The sequence below is a fragment of the Oncorhynchus nerka genome, linkage group LG10 (assembly GCF_034236695.1).
Source record: "Oncorhynchus nerka isolate Pitt River linkage group LG10, Oner_Uvic_2.0, whole genome shotgun sequence".
Classification (NCBI taxonomy): Eukaryota; Metazoa; Chordata; class Actinopteri; order Salmoniformes; family Salmonidae; genus Oncorhynchus; species Oncorhynchus nerka.
In genome coordinates, this window is record NC_088405.1 from 100,956,120 (window position 1) to 100,969,299 (window position 13,180).

Here is a 13,180-nt window from a genome sequence, read left to right on the forward strand (position 1 = left end):
GGAGTAAATCAGGAGAGAGAGGAGTAATTCAGGAGAGACTAGAGAGGAGTAATTCAGGAGAGACTAAAGAGGAGTAATTCAGGAGAGACTAAAGAGGAGTAATTCAGGAGAGACTAAAGAGGAGTAATTCAGGAGAGACTAAAGAGGAGTAATTCAGGAGAGACTAAAGAGGAGTAATTCAGGAGAGAGAGGAGTAATTCAGGAGAGACTAGAGAGGAGTAATTCAGGAGAGAGAGGAGTAATTCAGGAGAGAGAGGAGTAATTCAGGAGAGACTAGAGAGGAGTAATTCCGGAGAGCCTAGAGAGGAGTAAATCAGGAGAGAGAGGAGTAATTCAGGAGAGACTAGAGAGGAGTAATTCAGGAGAGACTAGAGAGGAGTAATTCAGGAGAGAGAGGAGTAATTCAGGAGAGACTAGAGAGGAGTAATTCAGGAGAGACTAGAGAGGAGTAATTCAGGAGAGAGAGGAGTAATGCAGGAGAGACTAGAGAGGAGTAATTCAGGAGAGACTACAGAGGAGTAAATCAGATTTTGTCCTTCCTGTGCATTAGCTGTCTGTTTGATGTGTCTGTAAAACACAACTTTCTGTAGTTCGTGGCACCTCCTTCTCTCCTATTCTCCTCCTCCACAGGTGACTCTCCTCTGACCCTGCACCTCCTTCTCTCCTATTCTCCTCCTCCACAGGTGACTGTGTGTGTCTCTCTGCTGTGATGCAGGGAACGTTAATTAAAACAGTGAAACAACTCAGGAGGCAGAGACTGATACCTACCAATCTACAGTTATCAACTTTCATATGAAACACCTGTGTTAGGAAACTAAGCAGACAATGTGCTGGTAAATCTAGTACACTATATAAAGGGGCGGCAGGGTAGCCTAGTGGTTAGAGCGTTGGACTAGTAACCGGAAGGTTGCGAGTTCAAACCCCTGAGCTGACAAGGTACAAATCTGTCGTTCTGCCCCTGAACAGGCAGTTAACCCACTGTTCCAAGGCCGTCATTGAAAATAAGAATTTGTTCTTAACTGACTTGCCTGGTTAAATAAAGGTAAAGGCCAGATGAGCCCAGAGGAGCCCAGAGGAGGCCAGAGGAGCCCAGAGGAGGCCAGAGGAGCCCAGAGGAGGCCAGAGGAGGCCAGAGGAGGCCAGAGGGATAGTAAAGAGTCCAAGCAACAGATCCACTGATGAAACATCAGAAGGGAGCGGGAGAAGAAAGCGAGGAGGATTTTCTCTAGTTGAGTGGAGGAGGAGAGAAGGAATGAGGGAGGAGGTGGAGGAGAGGAGAGAAGGAATGAGGGAGGAGGTGGAGGAGGAGGAGAGAAGGAATGAGGGAGGAGGTGGAGGGTCAGAAGAGAGGAGTGGTGGAAAGATGAAAGGATAGTAGACTATGAGAAGGAGTAAAGGAGGTGGAGGAGAGGAGAGGAAAGATGGTGGAGGAGGAGGTGGAGGAGAGAAGGAGGAGAGGAAAGATGGTGGAGGAGAGGAGGTGAGGAGTGGTGGAAAGATGAAAGGATAGTAGACTATACGGTGGTGGAGAGGAGAGAAGGAGTAGAGGAGGTGGAGGAGAGGAAAGATGGTGGAGAGGAGGGGGAGGAGAGGAGAGAAGGAGTAGAGGAGGTGGAGGAGAGGAAAGATGGTGGAGGAGGTGGAGGAGAGGAGAGAAGGAATGAGGGAGGAGGTGCAGGGTCAGAGGAGAGGAGTGGTGGAAAGATGAAAGGATAGTGGAGGAGAAGGAGGAGGAAAGGAGAGGAGGTGGAGGAGAGGAGAGAAGGAGTAGAGGAGGTGGAGGAGAGGAGAGGAGAGGAAAGATGGTGGAGGTGAGGAGGTGGAGGAGAGGAGAGAAGGAGGAGAGGAGGAGAAGAGGAGGTGGAGGTGTGGGTAAGGTGGTACTATACCTCTGTTGTTGATGTTTGTAGGGTCTGAGGAGGCGATGTGGGGTCTGGTGGGGCGGGGGGCAGGGGTGGTGTATGGAGGGAAGGTGGTGGGGAAGTCTGGCGACACACACATAAATGGACACAGACGAAACAAAAAAGAAAATAAACTCAAGGTGAAAACATAAACACACAAACACACAAACATGGAAACACATAAACATATAAACACATACACATCAACATGTAAACACAAACAAAGATACAAACACATCAACATGTAAACACAAACAAAACACAAAGATACAAACACATAAACACATAGCAACTGAAATCAGAACACAAGGGCATGAGAAATTCACTTGAAAAGGGTTCAAGTTAAAAGTATATGGACAGCTGCTCATCGAACATCTCATTCCAAAATCATGGGCATTAATATGGAGTTGGTCCCCTCCTTTGCTGCTATAACAGCCTCCACTCTTCTGGGAAGGCTTTCCACTAGATGTAGGAACATTGCTACCATAACAGCCTCCATTCTTCTGGGAAGGCTTTCCACTAGATGTTGGAACATTGCTGCTATAACAGCCTCCATTCTTCTGGGAAGGCTTTCCACTAGATGTTGGAACATTGCTGCTATAACAGCCTCCACTCTTCTGGGAAGGCTTTCCACTAGATGTTGGAACATTGCTGCTATAACAGCCTCCATTCTTCTGGGAAGGCTTTCCACTAGATGTTGGAACATTGCTGCTATAACAGCCTCCACTCTTCTGGGAAGGCTTTCCACTAGATGTTGGAACATTGCTGCTATAACAGCCTCCACTCTTCTGGGAAGGCTTTCCACTAGATGTTGGAACATTGCTGCTATAACAGCCTCCACTCTTCTGGGAAGGCTTTCCACTAGATGTAGGAACATTGCTGCTATAACAGCCTCCACTCTTCTGGGAAGGCTTTCCACTAGATGTAGGAACATTGCTGCTATAACAGCCTCCACTCTTCTGGGAAGGCTTTCCACTAGATGTTGGAACATTGCTGCTATAACAGCCTCCACTCTTCTAGGAAGGCTTTCCTCTAGATGTTGGAACATTGCTGCTATAACAGCCTCCACTCTTCTGGGAAGGCTTTCCACTAGATGTAGGAACATTGCTGCTATAACAGAGATGGCCGCCTCGCTTCGCGTTCCTAGGAAACTATGCAGTTTTTTGTTTTTTTACGTGTTATTTCTTACATTAGTACCCCAGGTCATCTTAGGTTTCATTACATACAGTCGAGAAGAACTACTGAATATAAGATCAGCGTCAACTCACCATCAGTACGACCAAGAATATGTTTTCCGCGACGCGGATCCTGTGTTCTGCCTTACAAACAGGACAACGGAATGGATCGCATGCAGCGACCCAAGAAAACGACTCCGAAAAAGAGGGAAACGTAGCGGAAACATGGCTTACTGGGAAGACGCTATCCGATGCGGTGCAGCCAACGGGTTTCTCCACGCATCGCGCCGACAGAAACAAACATCTTTCTGGTAAGAAGAGTGGTGGGGGCGTATGCCTCATGACTAACGAGACATGGTGTGATGAAGGAAACATACAGGAACTCAAATCCTTCTGTTCACCTGATTTAGAATTCCTCACAATCAAATGTAGACCGCATTATCTTGCAAGAGAATTCTCTTTCGATTATAATCACAGCCGTATATATCCCCCCCAAGCAGACACATCGATGGCTCTGAACGAACTTTATTTAACTCTTTGCAAACTGGAAACCATTTATCCGGAGGCTGCATTCATTGTAGCTGGGGATTTTAACAAAGCTAATCTGAAAACAAGACTCCCTAAATTTTATCAGCATATCGATTGCGCAACCAGGGGTGGTAAAACCCTGGATCATTGTTACTCTAACTTCCGCGACGCATATAAGGCCCTGCCCCGCCCCCCTTTCAGAAAAGCTGACCACGACTCCATTTTGTTGATCCCTGCCTACAGGCAGAAACTTAAACAAGAGGCTCCCACGCTGAGGTCTGTCCAACGCTGGTCAGACCAAGCTGACTCCACACTCCAAGACTGCTTCCATCACGTGGACTGGAACATGTTTCGTATTGCGTCAGATAAAAATATTGACGAATACGCTGATTCGGTGTGCGAGTTCATTAGAACGTGCATTGAAGATGTCGTTCCCATAGCAACGATAAAAACATTCCCTAACCAGAAACCGTGGATTGATGGCAGCATTCGCGTGAAACTGAAAGCGCGAACCACTGCTTTTAATCAGGGCAAGGTGTCTGGCAACATGACCGAATACAAACAGTGCAGCTATTCCCTCCGCAAGGCTATTAAACAAGCTAAGCGTCAGTACAGAGACAAAGTAGAATCTCAATTCAACGGCTCAGACACAAGAGGCATGTGGCAGGGTCTACAGTCAATCACGGACTACAAGAAGAAACCCAGCCTAGTCACGGACCAGGATGTCTTGCTCCCAGGCAGACTAAATAACTTTTTTGCCCGCTTTGAGGACAATACAGTGCCACTGACACGGCCTGCAACGAAAACATGCGGTCTCTCCTTCACTGCAGCCGAGGTGAGTAAGACATTTAAACGTGTTAACCCTCGCAAGGCAGCAGGCCCAGACGGCATCCCCAGCCGCGCCCTCAGAGCATGCGCAGACCAGCTGGCCGGTGTGTTTACAGACATATTCAATCAATCCCTATACCAGTCTGCTGTTCCCACATGCTTCAAGAGGGCCACCATTGTTCCTGTTCCCAAGAAAGCTAAGGTAACTGAGCTAAACGACTACCGCCCCGTAGCACTCACAGGTCGGTGGGGAGAGAAGAGAGGCAGGGAGGGGGAGACAGGTTGGTGGGGAGAGAAGAGAGGCAGGGAGGGGGAGACAGGTTGGTGGGGAGAGAGAGAGAGGCAGGGAGGGGAGACAGGTTGTTGGGGGAAAGAAGAGTGGCCGGGAGACAGGTTGGTGGGGGAAAGAAGAGTGGAGGGAGACAGGTTGGTGGGGGAAAGAAGAGTGGCAGGGAGAGGGAGACAGGTTGGTGGTGGAAAGAAGAGAGGCAGAGCAGAGGGAGACAGGTTGGTGGGGAGAGAAGAGAGGCAGGGAGGACAGGTTGGGGAGACAGGTTGGTGGGGAGAGAAGAGAGGCAGGTTGGTGGGGGGAGAGGGAGACAGGTTGGTGGGGGGGAAAGAAGAGTGTCAGGGAGGGGGGACAGGTTGGTGGTGGAAAGAAGTGAGAGGCAGGGAGAGGGAGACAGGTTGGTGGGGAAAGAAGAGTGTCAGGGAGAGGGAGACAGGTTGGTGGGGGAAAGGTTGGTGGGGAAAGAGTGTCAGAGAGGAGACAGGTTGGTGGGGAAAAGAAGAGTGTCAGGGAGAGGGAGACAGGTTGGTGGGGGAGAGAAGAGTGTCAGGGAGAGGGAGACAGGTTGGTGGGGGAAAAAAGAGTGTCAGGGAGAGGGAGACAGGTTGGTGGGGGAAAGAAGAGTGGCAGAGAGAGGGAGACAGGTTGGTGGGGGAAAGAAGAGTGGCAGAGAGAGGGAGACAGGTTGGTGGGGGAAAGAAGAGTGTCAGGGAGAGGGAGACAGGTTGGTGGGGGAGAGAAGAGTGTCAGAGAGAGGGAGACAGGTTGGTGGGGGAAAGAAGAGTGGCAGAGAGAGGCAGAATGCGTGGAGGACAAAGGAGAGGAAGACCAAGAGAAGTGGTCTCTGATGAGATGAGGGACATAATTACTGACCATTGTAAACCATGGTGTCTCTGATGAGACGAGGGACATAATTACTGACCATTGTAAACCATGGTGTCTCTGATGAGACGAGGGACATAATTACTGACCATTGTAAACCATGGTGTCTCAGATGAGATGAGGGACATAATCACTGACCATTGTAAACCATGGTGTCTCAGATGAGACGAGGGACATAATTACTGACCATTGTAAACCATGGTGTCTCAGATGAGATGAGGGACATAATTACTGACCATTGTAAACCATGGTGTCTCAGATGAGATGAGGGACATAATCACTGACCATTGTAAACCATGGTGTCTCAGATGAGACGAGGGACATAATTACTGACCATTGTAAACCATGGTGTCTCTGATGAGATTAGGCACATAATTATTGACCATTGTAAACCATGGTGTCTCTGATGAGATGAGGGAAATAATTACTGACCATTGTAAACCATGGTGTCTCTGATGAGATTAGGCACATAATTACTGACCATTGTAAACCATGGTGTCTCTGATGAGATGAGGGACATAATTACTGACCATTGTAAACCATGGTGTCTCTGATGAGATGAGGGACATAATTACTGACCATTGTAAACCATGGTGTCTCAGATGAGATGAGGGACATAATTACTGACCATTGTAAACCATGGTGTCTCAGATGAGATGAGGGACATAATTACTGACCATTGTAAACCATGGTGTCTCAGATGAGATGAGGGACATAATCACTGACCATTGTAAACCATGGTGTCTCAGATGAGACGAGGGACATAATCACTGACCATTGTAAACCATGGTGTCTCAGATGAGACGAGGGACATAATTACTGACCATTGTAAACCATGGTGTCTCAGATGAGATGAGGGACATAATTACTGACCATTGTAAACCATGGTGTCTCTGAGAGGCCGGATTAGAGGTGCAACCAACCAGCGTTCACCAGTTGCATCAATGGTACCAATTTTCCGTCAAAACAACATGATGTGCTTCCTTCCAATGACAATTGAACTACATATTACAGTACAATTACAGTATTTTCTCATTTTTACATGTACTGACATTTTTAAATATATTGATTGTTTTGTTTTATTAGGATCCACAGGAAGGAGAGGATCCAAAAGGTTGCCTCCCACAGGAAGGAGAGGATCCAAAAGGTTGCCTCCCACAGGAAGGAGAGGCAGACTATTATCAGATCCCACAGGAAATTGCCGTTGTTGCCATGGTAATCGGCAACAATGCAATAAAACTGTGGGAAATTCGGGACAGAGTGCTGGCAGACAATAACACCTTTGGGAATGTGATTACGGTCATCACAACGACAAGAGAAACATAGTATAAGGAGGTAACAGTTGTACCCTTTGAGAGAAACGGTGAACGTGTGAAAAAAACCCGGTATCAATATGTCCTGGTAAGATGTCTGTCCGATAACCAAACAGGGTACATATGTCACACCCTGATCTGTTTCACCTGTCTTGTGATTGTCTCCACTCCCTCCAGGTGTTGCTTGTTTTCCACAGTGTATTTATCCCTGTGTTTCCTGTCTCTCTGTGCCAGGGTATTTATCCCTGTGTTTCCTGTCTCTCTGTACCAGTGTATTTATCCCTGTGTTTCCTGTCTCTCTGTACCAGTGTATTTATCCCTGTGTTTCCTGTCTCTCTGTGCCAGTGTATTTATCCCTGTGTTTCCTGTCTCTCTGTACCAGTGTATTTATCCCTGTGTTTCCTGTCTCTCTGTACCAGTGTATTTATCCCTGTGTTTCCTGTCTCTCTGTGCCAGTGTATTTATCCCCGTGTTTCCTGTCTCTCTGTACCAGTGTATTTATCCCTGTGTTTCCTGTCTCTCTGTGCCAGTGTATTTATCCCTGTGTTTCCTGTCTCTCTGTGCCAGTGTATTTATCCCTGTGTTTCCTGTCTCTCTGTACCAGTGTATGTATCCCTGTGTTTCCTGTCTCTCTGTACCAGTGTATTTATCCCTGTGTTTCCTGTCTCTCTGTCCCAGTGTATTTATCCCTGTGTTTCCTGTCTCTCTGACCATTCTGCCTGCCCTGACCTCGAGCCTGCCTCCCACTCTGTACCTCCTGGACTCTGTACCCGCCTGCCTGACCATTCTGCCTGCTCTGACCTCGAGCCTGCCTCCCACTCTGCCTGCCCATTCTGCCTGCCCATTCTGACTGCCCATTCTGCCTGCCCATTCTGCCTGCTCTGACCACGAGCCTGCCTGCCCACTCTGCCTGCTCTGACCACGAGCCTGCCTGCCCATTCTGCCTGCCCTGACCTCGAGCCTGCCTCCCACTCTGTACCTCCTGGACTCTGTACCCGCCTGCCTACCCATTCTGCCTGCTCTGACCTCGAGCCTGCCTCCCACTCTGTACCTCCTGGACTCTGTACCCAACTGCCTGACCATTCTGCCTGCCATGACCTCGAGCCAGCCTCCCACTCTGTACCTCCTGGACTCTGTACCCGCCTGCCTGACCATTCTGCCTGCCCTGACCTCGAGCCTGCCTCCCACTCTGTACCAGCCTGCCTGCCCATTCTGCCTGCCCTGACCACGAGCCTGCCTCCCACTCTGTACCTCCTGGACTCCGTACCCGCCTGCCTGCCCATTCTGCCTGCCCTGACCTCGAGCCTGCCTCCCACTCTGTACCAGCCTGCCTGCCCATTCTGCCTGCCCTGACCACGAGCCTGCCTCCCACTCTTTACCCGCCTGGACTCTGAACTGGTTTTGACCTTTTGCCTGTCCACGACAAGTCGTTGGCTGATTTCGCCTCACTGCAAACCTGTCCTCACCTGGCACAACCCTTCCATAGAGGTCATCCAGGAATGATATGAGACGCTCTGTGTTGTATGGCCCAATTAGCTGTTTGTGTAACAGAAATCCATCAGATGATATTGCTGTACACATTGTGATGTTGGCACCCCTCTGACCCGGGACATCCACTGTGGCTCTTTTCCCAATCACATTCCTTCCTCGCCGCCGTGTTTTGGCCAAGTTGAAACCAGCCTCATTCACAAAAATGAATATGTGGTGTGTTCGCCTGGCTTCAATCTCCAAGACTCTCTAAAATAAATCCATAAGGCAACATAAGAGTTAGGCGTTACGGTAGTTTACATTATACCTTAAAACATGCCGCAGTGTGTCTCTGCCCTGTTTGGTTTTGCTCAAAACCAGTTCTGTATTTTATAGTCATCTTACCTGGATATATTGGTTCCTGGGTTGCTTGACTCGTTCCTCTGCTTCATCCTGACTTGATGTTGTTTCAGGACTCATCGTAATGCTTACATTCTAAATCTAATGTTGTCTGCCAACAATCTCTGTGCGTTTTATGCCATTGTTTCTGATGAACATATTATTAACGATGGCAGTTTCCTGCACAGCAGTGGGAGGTAGCCGTTGGGTCCTAAGCAGAAACGAACTAAAATAGGTTTTGAGGCTTTGCTCAATTTACTTCTGTAATGTGCAGTTCAGTCAGAAGCCATTGCAGAATCACAGAAGCACATCTTACCTGATGTTTTGACAGAAATGTCTCATAATAGATGCCACTGTTGAGACCAGCCTCTCTCATTGATAGATCATGATTTGTTACATGATCTGGTATAGTAGCCCTAATCTCATCTGAGAGGACAGCTCTTGAACTTCCTCTGTCTTCTTCCACCACACACACATATACGTATATCTATACATCATATATCCTCTCCCTTTTTTAAATTGTATTATTATTTTATTTGTTTTACAAAAACAAGTTCTCATTTACAACTGCGACTTGGCCAAGATAAAGCAAAGCAGTGCGACAAGAACAGCAACACAGAGTTACACATGGGATAAACAAACGTACAATAACACAATAGAATAATCGGTATACAGTGTGTGCAACTGGCGTGAGGAGGTAAGGCAATAAATAGGCCAATAGTGGCGAAGTAATTACAATTGAACAATTTATACTGGAGTGATATATGTGAAGATGAGGATGTGCAAGTAGAAATACTGGTGTGCAAAAAAGCAGGAAAACAAAAACAAATCTGGGGATGAGGTAGGTAGTTGGTTGGATGGGCTGTTTACAGATGGGCTGTGTACAGCTGCAGCGATCGGTTAGCTGCTCTGACAGGTGACGCTTAAAGTTAGTGAGGGAGATATAAGTCTCCAGCTTCAGTGATCTTTGCAATTCGTTCCAGTCATTGGCAGCAGAGAACTGGAAGGAAAGGTGGCCAGAGGAGGTGTTGGCTTTGGGGATGACCAGTGAAATATACCTGCTGGAGCACGTGCTACAGGTGGGTGTTGCTATTGTGACCAGTGAACTGAGATAAGGCAGAGCTTTACCTAGCAAAGACTTATAGATGACCTGGAGCCAGTGGGTTTGGCGACAAATATTTATTTTTATTTTATTTTATTTCACCTTAATTTAACCAGGTAGGCTAGTTAAGAACAAGTTCTCATTTACAACTGCGACCTGACCAACATAAAGAAAAGCAGTGAGACACATACAACAACACAGAGTTACACATGGAGTAAAACAAACATACAGTCAATAATACAGTAGAAAAATAAGTCTATTTACAATGTGAGCAAGTGAGGTGAGATAAGGGAGGTAAAGGCAAAAAAAGGCCATGGTGACAAAGTAAATACAATATAGCAAGTAAAACACTGGAATGGTAGATTTGCAGTGGAAGAATGTGTAAGGTAGAGATAGAAATAATGGTGTGCAAAGGAGCAAAATAAATAAATAATTCATAAAATAAAATAAATACAGTAGGGAAAGAGGTAGTTGTTTGGGCTAAATTATAAAATAATGGGGTGCAAAGGAGCAAAAATAAATAAATACAGTAGGAGAAGAGGTAGTTGTAAATTATAGATGGGCTATGTACAGGTACAGCAATCTGTGAGCTGCTCTGACAGTTGGTGCTTAAAGCTAGTGAGGGAGATAAGTGTTTCCAGTTTCAGAGATTTTTGTAGTTCGTTCCTGTCATTGGCAGCAGAGAACTGGAAGGGGAGGCGGCCAAATGAAGAATTGGTTTTGGGGGTGACCAGAGAGACCAACAGCATATCACCCTGCATACCACTGCTGGCTTGCTTCTGAAACTAAGCAGGGTTGGTCCTGGTCAGGTCCTGGATGGGAGACCAGATGCTGCTGGAAATGGTGTTGGAAGGCCAGTAGGAGACACTCTTTCCTCTGGTCTAAAAAGTATCCCAATGCCCCAGGCCAGTGATTGAGGACGCTGTCCTGTGTAGGGTGCAGTTCTTCGGATGGGATGTTAAATGGGTGTCCTGACTCTCTGAGGTCATTAAAGATCCCATGGCACTTATTGTAAGAGTAGGGGTGTTAACCCCGGTGTCCTGGCTAAATTCCCAATCTGGCCCTCACAGTTACCTAATAATCCCCAGTTTACAATTGGCTCATTCATCCCCTCCTCTCCCCTGTAACTATTCCCCAGGTCGTTGCTGTAAATGAGAACATGTTCTCAGTCAACTTACCTGGTAAAATAAGAGATATACCTGCTGGAGCGTGTGCTACAGGTGGGTGCTGCTATGGTGACTAGCAAGCTGAGATCTACACCATTGATATATACTGAGAAAAGAGTCGGCCCAAGAATTGAACCCTGTGGCACCCCCATAGAGATGGCCAGAGGTAGTCTGGACAACAGGCCCTCTGATTTGACATGCTAAACTCTCTGAGAAGTCATTTGAGAAACCAAGGCTCTCCCAGCCACTATTCTTCCTCTGTCAGCCACTTCTCTGGCTGGGTCCATGTTTACATTACAGTACAGCATTATTCCTAAAATGTCCCCTTTTGTATACATGGTAATGAAATTGAAAGACTAACACCTGGGTAGGTGTTCAGCTACAATGGGAATCAGCTGTGGTTGGTCTAATTGTTTTGATAGTATTTCACTCTTTAGATTTGGAATATATTTCAATACTGTAGAAAATTTAGCAAATTGCTGTCTTTTTCAATTGTGTGTTAAGTTAGGTTTTTAACTTAAGTTTAACAGTTTTGAAATTAGCTTGTAGACACAGAGTTTTGAAAAACAGCAAATGAAAATGACCTGTAACAGTATTGCCAAATTTCATCCAGTTTTACAACCAACAATCAAATCCTGTTTATGCAGAATTATTTTGCTGCGACAATACTGGTCAAATTAAGATCCTACACCTGAGCTGTATAAGTCCAATTTCCAAACAACTCAATGTGAGTAGAACCTTTGTCTAAACATTCCTTGACGCCAGAGTTCACTCAACTATCATGATATTTACAAATTCATGATTACCACCGTGTCATAGGTCACCTGCCAATCAGATTCGAGAGGAACACACATCACCGGGAAGTTGAGTAGTTTCTGAAATATTAATTGGTTTGAAAGACCAACACAAAATGGATTCTCTGCTGATATTTCAGTGTTCCATTCCATAAATATTAGCATATAATCTTCACATTTAGCTGCAGCTGTGTTTAGCACCTTTAGTTTGGAGATGATAAGGGATCTGCTCCAATAGGGATCTGCTCCAACAGGGATCTGCTCCAACAGGGATCTGCTCCAACAGGGATCTGCTCCAATAGGGATCTGCTCCAACAGGGATCTGCTCCAACAGGGATCTGCTCCAATGGGGATCTGCTCCAATGGGGATCTGCTCCAATAGGGATCTGCTCGAACAGGGATCTGCTCCAACAGGGATCTGCTCCAATAGGGATCTGCTCCAACAGGGATCTGCTCCAACAGGGATCTGCTCCAACAGGGATCTGCTCCAACAGGGATCTGCTCCAACGGGGATCTGCTCCAATAGGGATCTGCTCCAACAGGGATCTGCTCCAACAGGGATCTGCTCCTCTCAGCACCAGTGGACAGGTGTGAAGACAGCAGCGATTTAATGGCAACTAAAAGCACAGCTGAGGTTACCACTATGGAGATAATAAACACTGTTCATAGTAAGGTGTGTTATGATCTGATTAGCCCCGTTTCAGGCCTAGTCGCACTGTAATGACCTCAGAGTAAGGTGTGTTATGGTCTGATAAGCCCTGTCTCAGGCCTAGTCGCACCGTGATGACCTCAGAGTAAGGTGTGTTATGGTCTGATAAGCCCTGTCGCAGGCCTAGTCGCACCGTGATGACCTCAGAGTAAGGTGTGTTATGGTCTGATAAGCCCTGTCACCGTGATGACCTCAGGCCTAAGTCGCACAGTGATGACCTCAGAGTAAGGTGTGTTATGGTCTGATAAGCCCTGTCGCAGGCCTAGTCGCACCGTGATGACCTCAGAGTAAGGTGTGTTATGGTCTGATAAGCCCTGTCTCAGGCCTAGTCGCACCGTGATGACCTCAGAGTAATGTGTGTTATGGTCTGATAAGCCCTGTCTCAGGCCTAGTCGCACCATGATGACCTCAGAGTATGGTGTGTTATGGTCTGATAAGCCCTGTCCGTGTTCGGGAGCATCAAAACCGTGATGTGTCATGGGTAAATTGTAAACGACTGACTGATCTACAAATAATAACAAGTCGTTATTTATGATGCAAAACAGTCAGTCAGTCGCACAGGAGGTTGGTGCTACGTTGATTGGGGAGGACGTGGCTCGTGGTAATGACTAGAGTGGAATGGGTGGA

The 13,180-nt window shown here is 46.9% G+C and overlaps 1 protein-coding gene across 1 annotated transcript in view; it reads right to left on the reverse strand.

The window, feature by feature from the left end:
- The window catches only part of LOC115119424 (cell adhesion molecule 2-like), a 157,960-nt gene that overhangs the window by 5,138 nt on the left and 139,642 nt on the right, over positions 1-13,180 (reverse strand). The window contains exon 7 of the mRNA XM_065023439.1: positions 1,890-1,985. Coding sequence (XP_064879511.1) covers positions 1,890-1,985 — 96 coding nt within the window. The remainder of the gene's footprint in view (positions 1-1,889; positions 1,986-13,180) is intronic.